At 49.1% G+C, this 18,023-nt stretch overlaps 2 protein-coding genes across 2 annotated transcripts in view; one reads left to right on the forward strand and one right to left on the reverse strand.

Annotated features, from left to right (window-relative positions):
* Positions 1–6,804: 6,804 nt before the first annotated feature.
* Positions 6,805–11,851, forward strand: atp6v1d (ATPase H+ transporting V1 subunit D). The gene is made up of 9 exons (XM_084439387.1): positions 6,805–7,003; positions 7,816–7,933; positions 8,035–8,114; positions 8,435–8,502; positions 8,599–8,643; positions 8,769–8,872; positions 9,013–9,079; positions 9,247–9,325; positions 11,090–11,851. Exons 1-9 carry the CDS (start codon positions 6,963–6,965, stop codon positions 11,232–11,234), a joined length of 747 nt encoding a protein of 248 aa, XP_084295513.1. The 5' UTR covers positions 6,805–6,962; the 3' UTR covers positions 11,235–11,851.
* Positions 11,852–14,258: 2,407 nt separating this feature from the next.
* The window catches only part of LOC311310662 (protein PALS1-like), a gene marked incomplete at both ends in the record, with an annotated part of 51,064 nt that continues 47,299 nt past the window's right edge, over positions 14,259–18,023 (reverse strand). Inside the window, 3 exons of the mRNA XM_084440172.1 lie at positions 14,259–14,435; positions 16,044–16,154; positions 17,365–17,567. Coding sequence (XP_084296298.1) covers positions 14,259–14,435; positions 16,044–16,154; positions 17,365–17,567 — 491 coding nt within the window. The remainder of the gene's footprint in view (positions 14,436–16,043; positions 16,155–17,364; positions 17,568–18,023) is intronic.

Here is an 18,023-nt window from a genome sequence, read left to right on the forward strand (position 1 = left end):
CATAATGCATCAAAACCTCCACTTCACAGTACTAGTAGACCATCTCAGGGTGTCACCCAGTGATGTTCAGGACATTCTGATGAGGCATTTCAAAATAAAGCATTTTAAAGTGTCAAACTGCTTAAATCAGGGTTAATTCAGGATTAAAAGAGAAATACCCATAATGCAACGGATTTTTATACTACTCAGTAGTAGTAGGCCCCCTCTGGGTCTGACTCACGGAGTTTCACGAGATTCTGATGTGCCATTCCAAAATAAAAGCCTTTTAAAATGCCCAAAATTGCTTAAATCAGGATTTAAATAAAACTACCCATAATGCAACTGGTTCTATACTACACAGTGGTATTAGGCTTCCTCTCGGTCTGACTCATGAAGTTTAACGAGATTCTGATGTGCCATTTCAAAATAAAAGCCTTCTAAATTCAAAAAAAGAATCCAGATTTTATCCTGATTTAAGCAGTTTTTTTACACTTTAAACAGCTTTTATTTTGAAATGGCACATCAGTATCTTGTGAAACTCCATAAGTCAGACAGTGAAGGTGTATACTACCACTGTGTGGTATAGAACCCGTTGCATTATGGGTAGGTTTTCTTTTAATCCTGATGTAAGCAGTTTTTTAGACTTTAGAAGGCTTTTATTTTGAAATGAGTCTGATCGAGAGGAAGCCTAATACCACTGTGTAGTATATACACCTGGTGGGGCTATCCTCCACGCACAGCACAGACGCCGGAACCAAACTCCTGGATAGGGGTTGGACCCTGTTCTTCTCCGGAGTTGCTCACGGTATGAGGCGTAAGGCAGGTGTGGCTATACTAGCTAGCCCCCAGCTGAGCGCCTCTGTGCTAGAGTTCACCCCAGTGGACGAGAGGGTCGCCTCCCTGCGCCTTAGGACTGTGGGGGGGGGGGGACTCTGACTGTGGTTTGTGCTTATGCACCGAACAGTAGTTCAGAGTACTCGGCCTTCCTGCAGACCCTACAGTAAGTGGAGTCCTATTTGGGGCTCCTCAGGGGACTCCACTGTCCTATTGGGGACCTTCAATGCACACATGGGCAATGATGGAGAAACTTGGAGGGGCGTGATTGGGAGGCATGGCCACCACGATCTGAACCCGAGTGGTGTTTTGTAGTTGGACTTCTGTGCTAGTCACGGTTTGTCCATAACAAACACCATGTTCGAACACAAGGATGCCCACAAGTACACCTGGCATCAGAACACCTTAGGCCGAAGGTCGATGATCGATTTCGTTATCGTATCATCTGATCTTAGGCCATGTGTTTTGGACACTCGGGTAAAGAGAGGGGCAAAGCTGTCCACTGATCACCATCTGGTGGTGAGCTGGTTTCGATGGCGGGGGAAGCTTCTGGACAGACCTGGAAAACCCAAGCGTGTAGTGAGGGTAAACTGGGAACGTCTGGAGGAAGAGCCTGTCCGGAGAGATTTCAACTGCCACCTCCGGCTGAGCTTCTCAGGCATCCCTGTGGAGGTTGGGGACATTGATCATGAGTGGTCGGTGTTCAAAGGAAGGAGGACTTTGCGGAACTCCTGAACCCGACTAATCCACCCTCTACAATCGAGGCAGAGCCGGAAGATGATGGGGGGTCATCAATTACCTTGGAGGAGGTCACTGAGGTAGTCAAACCCCACAGTGGCAAAGCCCCAGGCACTGATGAGATCCGTCCAGAAATGCTGAAGGCGCTGGGTGTAGAGGGGCTGTCTTGGTTGACACGCCTCTTTAACATTGCGTGGAAGTCTGGGTCAGTGCCAAAGGAGTGGCAGACTGGGGTGGTGGTCCCAATATTCAAAAAAGGGGACCAGAGGGTGTGTGCCAATTATAGAGGCATCGCATTACTCAGCCTCCCAGGGAAAGTGTACTCCAAGGTGCTGGAAAGGAGGGTCCGGCCGATAGTCGAACCTCAGTTCGAAGAGGAACAATGCGGATTTCGTCCTGGTCGTGGAACCACCGACCAGCTCTTCACCCTCGCGAGGATCTTGGAGGGGGCTTGGGAGTTTGCCCAACCTGTCTACATGTGTTTTGTGGACTTGGGGAAGGCTTACAACTGGGTCCCTCGAGAGGTCTTGTGGAGGGTTATGCGGGAGTATGGGGTGAGTGGTTCCCTACTTAGGGCTATCCAATCCCTGTACACCTAGAGCGAGAACTGTGTCCGGGTCCTCGGCAGTAAGTTGTCTTCCTCTCCGGTGTGGGTTGGCCTCTGCCAGGGCTGCGCTTTGTCACCAATCCTGTTTGTGATTTTCATGGACAGGCTATCGAGGCGTAGCCGTGGGGAGGTGGGTTTGCAGTTCAGAGAGCTGGGGATCGCGTCGCTGCTATTTGCAGATGATGTGGTCCTGATGGCATCAGCTGCCTGCGACCTCCAGCACTCTCTGGATAGGTTCGCAACTGAGTGTGAAGTGGCTGGGATGAGAATCAGCACCTCTAAATCTGAGGCCATGGTTCTCAACAGGAAACCGGAGGCCTGTCCGCTCCGAGTAGGAATTGAGTCCTTACCCCAAGTGAAGGAGTTCAAGTATCTGGGGGTCTTGTTCACGAGTGAGGGAACCATGGAGAGGGAATTTGGCCGGAGAATCGGAGCAGCTGGTGCGGTTCTGCAGTCGCTTTACCGCACTGTTGTGACGAAAAGAGAGCTGAGCCAAAAGGCAAAGCTCTCGATCTACCGGTCTATCTTCGTCCCCACCCTCACCTATGGTCATGAAGGATGGGTCATGACTGAAAGAACGAGATCACGGATACAAGCGGCCGAAATTAGTTTTCTCCGGAGGGTGGCTGGGGTCTCCCTGAGAGATTGGGTGAGAAATTCAGTCATCCGGGAGAGACTCGGAGTAGAACCGCTGCTCCTTTGCGTCGAAAGGAGCCAGTTGAGGTGGTTCGGGCATCTAGTGAGGATCCCTCCTGGGCGCCTCAATAGGGAGGTGTTCCAGGCGTGTCCGGCTGGGAGAAGGCCGCAGGGTAAACCCAGGACTAGGTGGCGGGACTACATCTCCGCACTGGCCTGTGAGCGGCTAAAGATTCCCCAGGCGGAGCTGGTTGATGCTGCTAGGGAAAGGGATGTCTGGGGCCCCCTGCTGGAGCTGCTGCCTCCGCAACCCGACCCCGGATAAGCGGATGAAGATGGATGGATGAACATCAGAATCTCGTGAACCTTCATGAGTCAGACTGGGACGAGGCCTACTACCACTGTGTAGTATAGAACCCGGTAGTTTTCTTTAAATCCTGATTTTATCTTGATTTAAGCAGTTTTTTAGAATTTAGAAGGCTTTTATTTTGAAATGGCACATCAGAATCTCGTGAAACTTTATGATTCATACCGAGACGGGCCTACCACCACTGTGTAGTATAGAACCCGTTGCATTATTGGTAGTTTTCTTTTAATCCTGATTTAATCCTGATTTAAGCAGTTTTGACACTTTAAAAGGCTTTTACAGTAAGTAAGTAAAAGTTTATTTGTATAGCACCCCTCTCAGCACGAATGCACAGAGTGCTTCACATAAGGTGCAGGTGACAAAAAATGCATAGTAAAATAAACTAGAAAGTACATTTCCTGGAGAAAATGTGAGGTGGGCTACTGGGTGCTGCAGTTGTATGTAACAGCTACTGCTAGTACTACTGCAGACCGGCCAATCTCCATGCACCCACCGGCGAAGACTATGCATCTCTAGCCGACTCAGGGGGGGTCCGTGGTGTGGTGGCGAGACTCCGCCCCCTCAGGTCAGAGCCAGTCGGGGACAGTGTACCCCTCTCGGGCCACCTACCTGACTCCACCGGTGAAAACCGTGTGTCTCTAGCCCACTCAGGGTCTGAGTTGTGGGGCCCGTGGCGTGGATAGTGGCATACTGGTTAGGCTCCGCCCCCTTGGGTCACAGCTAGTCGGGGACAGTACAGTGACCTCCGGGCAATTTCCATGCATCCACCATTGAAGACTGTGTGTCTCTAGCCTACTTAGGGGCTGAAAAGTGGGTTCTGTGGAGTGAAGATCATGTGTCTCTATTCCACTTTGGCTGAGTTCTGTGCTACCACATTAGTTATAAAAGGGAGCCTGTACCTTTAAGAGAGGCTGCACATTCACACAAATTCTAAAAAGCAACAGCTGCCACCACTCTAATCCCAACTGACACTCTGATCCTAGACATGGTTCGCTTCAGACAGCTCTATCGCAAAAAACTATAAATGTTACAGCTTATATATTGACACCATGGCAACAAGTTAGAAAAAGGGTAAAAATGCAAAATCAGCAGCTCAAAAGTTAGTGTGGCACCATATGTTTCAATGGGGAGCGCAGTTGCTGAACAAATCGTCATACCACAAAAACGGTAAGTCACACAGCTTAGGTACTTACATTGTACGAATCAGCACAGTTGTGTGAACGTTTTGATGTATAATATGTGTGTGAGCTTTCAAAACTGTAGGAGTGCCAGCAGTTTACAAAATGTGTGAATATTTTCAAAGCAACAGCTGCCACCACTCTAAAAACATAATGATACGGAACATTCCACCAGCAGTTTCAATGGCACAAAAATTACTATTAAAAAATAAATTACTAAAAAACTATTAAAAAAAACTATAAAAAATCTGAATACATCCGGGAAACAGCTAAAGACGAACATTTTAAAGTTTGAATGAAGTTTCTAGCACAAAGTATGAAGAAGTAGTTAAAGGAGAATGCTCGTTTTTGACAACCTGGACCTTATTTACGGCATATTATAAGACGTTTCGCTCACCGAGATCACTTTGGTGTAATTCGGAGGCATGTAGAAGAAATTTATAATCCAGCGCGAGCCAAGTATATCCATGTAATGGCGGCGGATGGGGCACCGAGAATGCAGCTTCTAAAAAATTTTCTGCCGCGAAACGGTTGTTTTCATCAATCTGTCTTTATGAATCGCTAGTTGTGCTTACATAGAGCGAGGGCTTGTTGTTGTTTTTCACATGCCTCTGTAATATGATCTTTAGAAACGTCTTTAGAAACGAAATAGCTTCCCCACTTGCTCCAGCACGCATGCGCACAGCATGCAAGCGTTGCTCCAGCACGCTGTGCATTCTCCTTTAAGGGCCAAAACACTGAGGAGAATAATAAGAAAGAAAGAAAGAAAGAAATAGTGGGAATATCACAAGTTAACAAGTTATCACAACCTAATAACATAACAAAAAGTATACAAAGAGTGGGCAAATTCAAAGGCATTATGCCTTTGCCGTTGCATTATGGGTGTTTTTCTTTTAATCCTGATTTAACCCTGATTCAAGCAGTTTTTGACACTTTAAAAGGCTTTTATTTTGAGATCCTGCATCAGAATGTCCTGAAGATCACTGGGTGACACCGTGAGGTGGTCTACTAGTACTGTGGAGTGGAAGTGTTAAAGCATTATGGGTGGTCTCCTTTTAATCCTAATCTGAAATTGCAGGAAACAGTAGGTTGTATAAAACAGTTTAGAGGGCTTTTATTTTGAAATGCCACATCAAAATGTCGTGAAAATCACTGTGTGACACCTTGAGGTGGTCTACTAGTACTCTGACATGTAAGTGTTGATGCATTATGGGCGGTCTCCTTTTAATCCTCATCTGAAATTGCAGGAAACAGTAGGTCATATAGCACAGTTTAGAGTGCCTTTATTTTGAAATGCCACATCAGAATGTCCTGGAAATAACTTGGTGACACCCTGAGGTGGTCTACTAGTACTGTGAAGTGGAAGTGTTGATGCATTATGGGCGGTCTCCTTTTAATCCTAATCTGAAATTGCAGGAAACAGTAGCTCATATAGCACAGTTTAGAGGGCCTTTATTTTGAAATGCCACATCAGAATGTCCTGAACATCACAGGGTGACACCGCGAGGTGGTCTACTAGTACTGTGAAGTGGAAGTGTTGGGGCATTATGGGCGGTCTCCTTTTAATCCTAATTTTAAATTGCAGAAAACAGTAGGTCATAGCACAGTTTAGAGGGCCTTTATTTTGAAATGCCACATCAGAATGTCCTGAAGATCACTGGGTGACACCCTGAGGTGGTCTACTAGTACTCTGAAGTGGAAGTGTTGATGCATTATGGGCGGTCTCCTTTTAATCCTAATTTGCTGGAAACAGTAGGTCGTATAGGACAGTTTAGAGGGCCTTTATTTTGAAATGTCACATCAGAATGTCCTGAAAATCACAGGGTGACACCCTGAGGTGGTCTACTAGTACTGTGAAGTGGAAGTGTTCATGCATTATGGGCGGTCTCCTTTTAATCCTAACCTGAAATTGCAGGAAACAGTAGGTTGTATAGAACAGTTTAGAGAGCCTTTATTTTGAAATGCCACATCAGAATGTCCTGAAAATCACTGGGATATACCCAGAGACAAGGGTGGTCTGCTAGCTCTCTGGATTGGAGTAGGTGCGGCATTATGGGCGATTTCCTTTTATTTCTAATCTGAATATTAAGGAAATATAGTTATGACAATTTAGAGGTCCTTTATTTTGAAATGCCACACCACAACCGCCTTTCACTTCTTTAATCAAACCATCGTTATTTGACTTCACTACTTGTCGGTGAATGCGACGGTGATAAGTCCTTCCAAGAGAAAAAACGATGTACCGTAATGACGCTAATGTTTGCGCAAAGGGGAATTGGCTGTGGCCCACATGACTTGTATTTCCGAATTGAAGGCTGGCTTGACCGCAGTGTTGTAAAGCTCAAGTTGTAGTACATGGAAAGCTTGTGATACGAACCTGGCAACTCTCGGGTTTATGTATGCAGACACGTGACTGGGAACCAGCTGATCACGTGACTGGGAACCAGCTGATCGCGTGACTGGGAACCAGCTGATCGCCTTTCACGAGATCACGACATCAGCGGATATTCAAGATCTTCCGTTTAAAATAACAATTATTAGTTGTCATATTTATACATTGTTAGAGATAGGTGTCTCCTAACGGATTTGAAGTGAATCAGATCGTATTTTGGCAAAAGACAAGATGTCGGGTAAAGAGAGGATCGACGTGTTCCCGTCCAGGATGTGAGTAGCTCGTTAGCTCGTTAGCTTCACCATGCTAACAGCTGTAATAACGGGACATTATTATATATATACTGACTGCCTGGTTACATGTGTATAATATATGTGTTTGCAGGCACATAACTAAAGCATCCATGATGTGTGGCTGTAATTATAAGGAATGTTTAGGTTGTGTTAAGAGGTGTGAGTATGCTAGCTGCCATGCTAGGATCATTATTAGTAACTTGCGGTGCTTCCAGATAGTTGTGAATTCTGTGACCTTGACAAGTTATTATTTACAATCTGCCCAGATGCTGGTCAGGGTTAGGGTCAGGGTTAGGGTCAGGGTTAGGGTTAGGGTCAGGGTTAGGGTCAGGGTTAGGGTCAGGGTTAGGGTTAGGGTCAGGGTCAGGGTTAGGGTTAGGGTCAGGGTTAGGGTCAGGGTCAGGGTTAGGGTCAGGGTCAGGGTTAGGGTTAGGGTCAGGGTCAGGGTTAGGGTTAGGGTCAGGGTTAGGGTCAGGGTTAGGGTTAGGGTCAGGGTCAGGGTTAGGGTTAGTCTACATGAGCAACTAAAAGAGGAAACTCGGGGTCATGTGATGACTGACCCCACACAGCTTCCCCATGCCTTTAGACTAGTCATTTAAATTAATTTAATCCTATTTGAGTGTTTTTATTGCATATTGTGGACTGGGTTCACGCCCCTTTCCTTTTCGCAGTCTAACGTTGGAGCATAATGATCAATGTCAACATAATGGTCTATTACAATTGTTGTAAGTTGCTTTGGTTAAAAGCGTCTGCTGAATGACTGTGATGTGATGTCCTCTTCATAACTGCAGGGCTCAGACCATCATGAAGGCGCGTCTGAAAGGGGCGCAGACTGGTCGCAATCTGCTCAAGAAGAAAGCCGATGCCCTTTCCATGCGCTTCCGTCAGATCCTCCGCAAGATCATTGAGGTCAGTCGAAATTCCTTTTGTCCACCTTCTGGCCATTCCCAGACATATCGCTCTCTGTTTCTGCTTCACGTGATTCATCCAGCCCCTCCCTGCTCCTCCAGACCAAAACCCTGATGGGGGAGGTGATGAGGGAGGCGGCCTTCTCGCTGGCAGAGGCCAAGTTTGCTGCTGGGGACTTCAGGTGAGCGGAGCGGCTAGTTGTTCAGCGTGTTCAGCGTGTTCAGCGTGTTCAGCGTGTTCAGCGTGTTCAGTGTGTTCAGCGTGTTCAGCGTGTTCAGCGTGTTCAGCGTGTTCAGTGTGTTCAGCGTGTTCAGCGTGTTCAGCGTGTTCAGTGTGTTCAGCGTGTTCAGCGTGTTCAGCGTGTTCACGCTGCTGGTGTTGGTCTGAGCTGCTAGTTGTTCAGCGTGTTCAGCGTGTTCAGCGTGTTCAGCGTGTTCAGCGTGTTCAGCGTGTTCACGCTGCTGGTGTTGGTCTGGATCTCACGCTGCCACGTCTTCACAGCACGACTGTGATCCAGAACGTGAACAAAGCCCAAGTGAAGGTCCGAGCCAAGAAGGACAACGTCGCGGGTGAGCGTCAAAGATGGCCGCCGTGTCCTTCTGATAGAGCAGCTGGATCTGATCCTAAATCTCACCTCTCTGCGTCTCTCTGCTTTTCTTCTTCAGGCGTCACTCTGCCGGTGTTTGAGCACTACCAGGAAGGAGGGGACAGTGAGCGCTTTCTTACTCATGAAGGACGATTGAACGGTTAAACCCTCCTCATTCCGCGGAGCCGCTCTGAGAGTGTTTTCTGTGTTTCACTCGTCCATCTCTGTCCTCTTCCTCCGTCCTGTCAGGCTATGAGCTGACCGGTCTGGCCAGAGGAGGAGAGCAGCTCTCCAGGCTGAAGAGGAACTATGCCAAAGCTGTTGAACTGCTGGTGGAGTTGGCCTCCTTACAGGTAGGGGGCGCTATCACACGTGTGAGGTCATGTGAACGGATGTTTCCTGTTGAGAGATCCTGTGTGGAGGGGAAACGCTACGTGTGGGTGACACACGGCGCAGGAAACAGCGCTCACCGTTTCCTGTTTTTGATTGACAGACCTCGTTTGTCACTCTGGACGAGGCCATCAAGATCACCAACCGCCGTGTGAACGCCATTGAGCATGGTGAGTACCAGCCTGCCCGGGTATAGAACCACCTCATCCCAGACAATACTGAATACATCTAAATGACCAGTATTTTTTGGTGACTGAGCACGTGTTATCTGATTGGTCGTCTGAGCATGTGTAATCTGATTGGTCGTCTGAGCACGTGTTCTCTGATTGGTGGTCAGTGATCATCCCCAGGATAGAGCGCACCCTCACCTACATCGTCACGGAGCTGGATGAGAGAGAACGAGAGGAGTTCTACAGGTGAGACGCCCCCACGCTGGTCTCTAACCCAACCCCAGCACCGACCTCTCTAACCTGTCTGACTGCTCTCTACCCTGTCTGACTGCTCTCTAACCTGTCTGACTGCTCTCTAACCTGTCTGACTGCTCTCTACCCTGTCTGACTGCTCTCTAACCTGTCTGACTGCTCTCTACCCTGTCTGACTGCTCTCTAACCTGTCTGACTGCTCTCTAACCTGTCTGACTGCTCTCTAACCTGTCTGACTGCTCTCTAACCTGTCTGACTGCTCTCTAACCTGTCTGACTGCTCTCTAACCTGTCTGACTGCTCTCTAACCTGTCTGTCTGCTCTCTAACCTGTCTGTCTGCTCTCTAACCTGTCTGACTGCGTCCTGCTGCTCTCTAACCTGTCTGTCTGCTCTCTAACCTGTCTGACTGCTCTCTAACCTGTCTGACTGCTCTCTAACCTGTCTGTCTGCTCTCTAACCTGTCTGACTGCTCTCTACCCTGTCTGACTGCTCTCTACCCTGTCTGACTGCTCTCTAACCTGTCTGACTGCTCTCTTACCTGTCTGACTGCTCTCTTACCTGTCTGACTGCTCTCTTACCTGTCTGACTGCTCTCTAACCTGTCTGACTGCTCTCTAACCTGTCTGTCTGCTCTCTACCCTGTCTGCTCTCTAACCTGTCTGACTGCTCTCTAACCTGTCTGTCTGCTCTCTACCCTGTCTGCTCTCTAACCTGTCTGTCTGCTCTCTAACCTGTCTGACTGCTCTCTAACCTGTCTGTCTGCTCTCTAACCTGTCTGACTGCTCTCTAACCTGTCTGACTGCTCTCTAACCTGTCTGACTGCTCTCTAACCTGTCTGACTGCTCTCTAACCTGTCTGACTGCTCTCTAACCTGTCTGACTGCTCTCTAACCTGTCTGACTGCTCTCTAACCTGTCTGACTGCTCTCTACCCTGTCTGACTGCTCTCTAACCTGTCTGACTGCTCTCTAACCTGTCTGTCTGCTCTCTAACCTGTCTGACTGCTCTATAACCTGTCTGACTGCTCTCTAACCTGTCTGACTGCTCTCTAACCTGTCTGACTGCTCTCTAACCTGTCTGACTGCTCTCTAACCTGTCTGACTGCTCTCTAACCTGTCTGACTGCTCTATAACCTGTCTGTCTGCTCTTTAACCTGTCTGACTGCTCTCTTACCTGTCTGACTGCTCTCTTACCTGTCTGACTGCTCTCTAACCTGTCTGACTGCTCTCTAACCTGTCTGACTGCTCTCTAACCTGTCTGTCTGCTCTTTAACCTGTCTGACTGCTCTCTAACCTGTCTGTCTGCTCTTTAACCTGTCTGACTGCTCTCTTACCTGTCTGACTGCTCTCTAACCTGTCTGACTGCTCTCTTACCTGTCTGACTGCTCTCTTACCTGTCTGACTGCTCTCTAACCTGTCTGTCTGCTCTTTAACCTGTCTGACTGCTCTCTAACCTGTCTGACTGCTCTCTAACCTGTCTGTCTGCTCTTTAACCTGTCTGTCTGTTCTCTAACCTGTCTGACTGCTCTCTAACCTGTCTGACTGCTCTCTAACCTGTCTGACTGCTCTCTACCCCGTCTGTCTGCTCTCTAACCTGTCTGACTGCTCTCTAACCTGTCTGACTGCTCTCTAACCTGTCTGTCTGCTCTTTAACCTGTCTGTCTGCTCTCTACCCTGTCTGACTGCTCTCTACCCTGTCTGACTGCTCTCTAACCTGTCTGACTGCTCTCTAACCTGTCTGACTGCTCTCTAACCTCCCCAGGCTGAAGAAGATCCAGGAGAAGAAGAAGCAGCTGAGAGAGCGGACAGAGAAGGAGATCGCTGCCCGTCTGGCTGCGCTGGGCCCCATCGCTGAGCCCGCCAACATGCTGACGGAGGAGATGGACGAGGACCTGCTCTTCGAGTGACCCCCCCCCCGTCACCCCCCCTGTTCATTCTGTGCCTCTCAGGCCACGTTCACGTTGTCTTGTGCAAACCCAAACCCTCAGGGTTAGGGTTAGGGTTAGGGTTAGCGTTAACCCTAACCCAAACCTTCAGGGTTTTTTGTGTTCATGTCGTGATGTTTTTGTTATTGTTAGTGTATTTATTCACTGGGTAGAGCTGAGGTCCCAACGTTCAGCTTCCCCGCTACGTCAGTTCACGTGTGTGTTCCCCTTGTTCGGGTTGAAACTGAGAAGAGATATAATCTTGAGTCCTTGATGAGAAAATATTATATGTACATTAAATATTGCCACACTGTTAACTATACTAAGCATTCCATCTGATTGGGTGAGTTCAGATGTTTTTGACAGCGTCATCACAACGTCATCACAGCGTCGTCACAAAGTCATTGCATGCAGTCATTTTGTGCAAAATATAGGCTGTCTTATGTTCCCTCAGTGTGAATGTGTTCTGAGACCAGCCCCTCAACGGTGACCCTGTATTAATGGGGTCATCCCTTACGGTGACCTTGTATTAATGGGGTCATCCCTTAGTATGTGAAATCGGTAATGGTTCCATTCTAGGGGTGTTACCCCATCCACATAGCATCTCATCCAAATAAAATCTATCTAGAATATTACCTAGCTGGCCTTCTGTGGTTATTTCCTGAGTCAAGATTTTCATATACTGAATGTATCCATAAAAATGGTTTATATTTTAATCAAATGACCATGAAAACAACCAAAGCATAGTGATCAGTCCAATGCCATTGTTTTCTGTTCATAATATGGGAGAGGATATTTAACAAGGGTCTTTCCAATGGACATGAATGGCCTTTGACAAGTAAACAAAAACATGACTTGATTGTCGTGTAATTGCGTTGCAGGCATATCTTCACAAGTCTGTCATGTAATTGCGTTGCTTGGCTACATATCTTCCCAAGTCTCTGGACAGGTCACAGGTCACTTAGGAGGGGCAGGACAGCCTGCAAAATATAACACCTGTCTGTTGCGTCAGAACTGTTACTGTAATCAGTGAATATATAGATTCTACTCATCTTCATTACGCTTGTATTGTCTTGTAATACTACCACTGAGTGAAACTACTCATCAGAAATATGAATGAGTTGACTATTTAATTCATAATAGTTGTTATGTGTAGTTTTGCTCAGCTGACATGTAGAGGATCTTTCTGAACGGTGAAACACATCAGGCCAGCGTGTGACTCAGCTGCTTCATCAGGCCAGCGCGTGACTCAGCTGCTTCATCAGGCCAGCGCGTGACTCAGCTGCTTAATCAGGCCAGCGCGTGACTCAGCTGCTTCATCAGGCCAGCGCGTGACTCAGCTGCTTCATCAGGCCAGCGTGACTCACGGCTGCTTCATCAGGCCAGCGCGTGACTCAGCTGCTTCATCAGGCCAGCGCGTGACTCAGCTGCTTCATCAGGCCAGCGCGTGACTCAGCTGCTTCATCAGGCCAGCGCGTGACTCAGCTGCTTCATCAGGCCAGCGCGTGACTCAGCTGCTTCATCAGGCCAGCGTGTGACTCAGCTGCTTCATCAGGCCAGCGTGTGACTCAGCTGCTTCATCAGGCCAGCGTGTGACTCGGCTGCTTCATCAGGCCAGCGCGTGACTCAGCTGCTTCATCAGGCCAGCGCGTGACTCAGCTGCTTCATCAGGCCAGCGCGTGACTCAGCTGCTTCATCAGGCCAGCGCGTGACTCAGCTGCTTCATCAGGCCAGCGCGTGACTCAGCTGCTTCATCAGGCCAGCGTGTGACTCAGCTGCTTCATCAGGCCAGCGTGACTCACGGCTGCTTCATCAGGCCAGCGTGTGACTCAGCTGCTTCATCAGGCCAGCGCGTGACTCACTGCTGCTTCAATATTCACACTGAAATCATGAGAATCTACACATGAGGTCAAAGAGAACAATGGTTCTTGAGGTCTAATTTGAAGGTATAAATATAACAACTTCAGACAAAACAATCCAGAGTTTGATAGAAGTCCCAGTGTGTATGGAATACAATTCTCTTTGGTTATTCTTAAAGGAGAAAATTGTGTACAGCCGTTGCCCAATACACTTTGACTCTGCTCACAGGAAATAATGTTCATTCAGCTTCCTGAGAATTGTATCTTGATTTAGAAGAACTTTTCCAGTCCATTGTACTGTTTTGTGAATCACACACACAAACTCACAGTAATACATTGTAGGTCACAGTAAAGAACCCTACTTTACATTCTCTTCTATTATATTTTACAGACTATGGCCAATTTTAGAGAACATATTTTCATTGTACTCTTTCTAGCATGTATTAATATATATGAATAAATAGCTATTACGAGTAGAATGAAAATATGTTATCTAAAATTGGCCTAAATGCCTTTGCATAGGTCTGGAATGTGGAAGTACATTGATAACCACACACACACACCACACCACACCACACCACAACACAACACAACACACACACACACCACAACACACACACACACACACACACACATAAATAAGAAGCGGTAGTCCATTGCAGCCAACCTAGTATGAGAGCAGGTGATGGAGGTCTTCCCTTGAGACTGAGGAGGGTCTGAATGTGAATGGATGCATATGAACTCTTCAAGGGGCCATTCTGGTTCTTCTGTGGCCACAGTCCAGTCCCTCTAGAGCTGAACTCCCACGCTATGACCCCTGACCCCTATCACAATGGCTAACCCTAGCCCCTAGCCCAGCCAGGAGGAGGGCACCCCTAGCCCAGCCAGGAGGATGGCTAACCCTAGCACCTAGCACAGCCAGGAGGAGGGCTAACCCTAGCCCCTAGCACAGCCAGGAGGAGGGCTAACCCTAGCCCCTAGCACAGCCAGGAGGAGGGCTAACCCTAGCCCCTAGCACAGCCAGGAGGAGGGCTAACCCTAGCCCCTAGCACAGCCAGGAGGAGGGCTAACCCTAGCCCCTAGCACAGCCAGGAGGAGGGCTAACCCTAGCCCCTAGCACAGCCAGGAGGAGGGCTAACCCTAGCCCCTAGCACAGCCAGGAGGAGGGCACCCACTGGGGCTCGGTGTCCAGCTTGTCGATGAGCCGGAGCAGCTGGTGGAACGCCGCGCCCGGCTCCACGTTCACGATGGCGGCGTCGAAAAGATGACCATGATTCTGCTCCATCTCACGGGCCTTCTCAGTCACCTCCTTCAGCTCCTCGGGCTACACACACACACACACACACACACACACACACACTCACACACACACACACACACTCACGCACACACACACACACACACACACACACACACACACTCACACACACACACACACACACACACACACTCACGCACACACGCACACACACGCACACACACAGAGACTCACACTCACACACACACGCACACACTCACGCACACACACACACACTCACGCACACACTCACACGCACACACACGCACACACACCGAGACTCACACTCACACACACACACACACACACACGCACACCCATACATACACACACACACACACACACACACACACACACACGCACACCCATACACACACACACACACACAAACGCGCACAGAGATATGAGTTGCTAGCATAAGGACATGCTGAGCGAACATGTTGAGATGGGATTCAACCGGACGACTGTTCCAGCCAGACCAGAAGATAAACCTGAGAGGCTAATGACTCACACTGGTAATGACTCACACTGGTAATGACTCACACTGGTAATGACTCACACTGGTAATGACTCACACTGGTAATGACTCACACTGGTAATGACTCACACTGGTAATGACTCACACTGGTAATGACTCACAGTGGTAATGACTCACACTGGTAATGATTCACACTGGTAATGATTCACACTGGTAATGACTCACACTGGTAATGATTCACACTGGTAATGACTCACACTGGTAATGACTCACACTGGTAATGACTCACACTGGTAATGACTCACACTGGTAATGACTCACACTGGTAATGACTCACACTGGTAATGACTCACACTGGTAATGACTCACAGTGGTAATGACTCACACTGGTAATGATTCACACTGGTAATGATTCACACTGGTAATGACTCACACTGGTAATGATTCACACTGGTAATGACTCACACTGGTAATGACTCACACTGGTAATGATTCACACTGGTAATGATTCACACTGGTAATGACTCACACTGGTAATGATTCACACTGGTAATGACTCACACTGGTAATGACTCACACTGGTAATGACTCACACTGGTAATGATTCACACTGGTAATGACTTACACTGGTAATGATTCACACTGGTAATGATTCACACTGGTAATGACTCACACTGGTAATGACTCACACTGGTAATGACTCACACTGGTAATGACTCACACTGGTAATGATTCACACTGGTAATGACTTACACTGGTAATGATTCACACTGGTAATGATTCACACTGGTAATGACTCACACTGGTAATGACTCACACTGGTAATGACTTACACTGGTAATGACTCACACTGGTAATGACTCACACTGGTAATGATTCACACTGGTAATGACTTACACTGGTAATGATTCACACTGGTAATGATTCACACTGGTAATGACTCACACTGGTAATGATTCACACTGGTAATGACTCACACTGGTAATGATTCACACTGGTAATGACTCACACTGGTAATGACTCACACTGGTAATGATTCATACTCGTAATGATTCACACTGGTAATGATTCATACTGGTAATGATTCACAATGGTAATGACTCACACTGGTAATGATTCATACTGGTAATGATTCACTGTGGGAGGAGTCAGTTCACCTTGGGGGGTTTTCCTTCCTTGGCCAGCAGGGTGCGCAGTCGCTCCTGGGAGGGCGGAGCTATGAAGATCATGTAGGGTTTGAGGTTGGCGAGCCGCAGCGCTCTCAGGGACTGAGGAGAAGACAGAGGCGATCAGAACCCCCTCCCCCATCAGAACCCTCTCCCTCATCAGAACCCCCTCCCTCATCAGAACCCTCTCCCTCATCAGAACCCCCTCATCAGAACCCCCTCATCAGAACCCCCTCCCTCATCAGAACCCCCTCATCAGAACCCCCTCCCCCATCAGAACCCCCTCCCTCATCAGAACCCCCTCCCTCATTAGAACCCCCTCCCTCATCAGAACCCCCTCCCTCATCAGAACCCCCTCCGTTATCAGAACCCCCTCATCAGAACCCCCTCCCCCATCAGAACCCCCTCCCTCATCAGAACCCCCTCCCCCATCAGAACCCCCTCCCTCATCAGAACCCTCTCCCTCATCAGAACCCCCTCCCTCATCAGAACCCCCTCCCTCATCAGAACCCCCTCCGTTATCAGAACCCCCTCCCCCATCAGAACCCCCTCATCAGAACCCCCTCCCTCATCAGAACCCCCTCCCCCATCAGAACCCCCTCCCTCATCAGAACCCCCTCCCCCATCAGAACCCTCTCCCTCATCAGAACCCCCTCCCTCATCAGAACCCCCTCCGTTATCAGAACCCCCTCCCTCATCAGAACCCCCTCCGTTATCAGAACCCCCTCCGTTATCAGAACCCCCTCCCCCATCAGAACCCCCTCCCTCATCAGAACCCCCTCCGTTATCAGAACCCCCTCCCCCATCAGAACCCCCTCCCCCATCAGAACCCCCTCCCTCATCAGAACCCCCTCCCCCATCAGAACCCCCTCCCTCATCAGAACCCCCTCCCTCATCAGAACCCCCTCCGTTATCAGAACCCCCTCCCCCATCAGAACCCCCTCCCTCATCAGAACCCCCTCCGTTATCAGAACCCCCTCCCCCATCAGAACCCCCTCCCTCATCAGAACCCCCTCCCTCATCAGAACCCCCTCCCCCATCAGAACCCCCTCCCTCATCAGAACCCCCTCCCCCATCAGAACCCCCTCCCCCATCAGAACCCCCTCCCTCATCAGAACCCCCTCCCCCATCAGAACCCCCTCCCTCATCAGAACCCCCTCCCCCATCAGAACCCTCTCCCCCATCAGAACCCCCTCCCTCATCAGAACCCCCTCCCTCATCAGAACCCCCTCCCTGCTCTTCTGCCTGGTGGGACCAGAGCAGGCGTGTGAGGGTTCGCTGCTCTTTGACCCCGAGCTGAACGCCGTCTTACCGCAGTGTTCAGGCAGAGCACACAGATCCGGCCTGCGTTGACGGCGTGGCGGACCGCGTCGGTGCTGGTTCCGTACAGGTTCCTCTCGTACTCGCCGGACTCCAGGAACCTCCCCGCGGACCGCTCCGTCTCGAAGGCGGCCCGGCTGATGAAGTGGTACTCTCTCCCGTTCCTCTCGTGGAACCGCGGGCTTCGGGTCGTGTCTGAGAACGAGGACAGAACTTAGAACGGTTGAGCTGTCGTGACTCAACGCATGTGATCATGTGATGGTGACTCAACGCATGTTATCATGTGATGGTGACTCAACGCATGTTATCATGTGATGGTGACTCAACGCATGTGATCTTGTGATGGTGACTCAACGCATGTTATCATGTGATGGTGACTCAACGCATGTGATCATGTGATTGTGACTCAACGCATGTTATCATGTGATGGTGACTCAACGCATGTGATCATGTGATGGTGTTTCTAGATGATAAGTGATATGTGAGAGTAGCTGGTGAAAGTCACTCCTCAAAGGAGCGCTGACAGTCTCTCCTAGAGGGACGTCCCTGTTGGCGCAACTGTCAGCGTGTGGGTCACACTGATCTCACGCCAACATAGTCAACTTATCTGGTCCCCACTCTGCTCCTTCCCCTCCCTCCCTGATCTGGGTC

This window comes from Borostomias antarcticus (assembly GCF_949987555.1).
Source record: "Borostomias antarcticus genome assembly, chromosome: 6".
In the NCBI taxonomy this organism is placed as follows: Eukaryota; Metazoa; Chordata; class Actinopteri; order Stomiiformes; family Stomiidae; genus Borostomias; species Borostomias antarcticus.

Excerpts from the sequence above, each read along its gene's own strand:
- atp6v1d (XM_084439387.1), top strand. The coding sequence starts at position 6,963 with ATGTCGGGTAAAGAGAGGATCGACGTGTTCCCGTCCAGGAT. Across the intron at positions 8,644-8,768 it reads CTACCAGGAAGGAGGGGACA|GCTATGAGCTGACCGGTCTG; the intron begins GTGAGCGCTTTC and ends CCGTCCTGTCAG. Across the intron at positions 9,326-11,089 it reads GAACGAGAGGAGTTCTACAG|GCTGAAGAAGATCCAGGAGA; the intron begins GTGAGACGCCCC and ends TAACCTCCCCAG.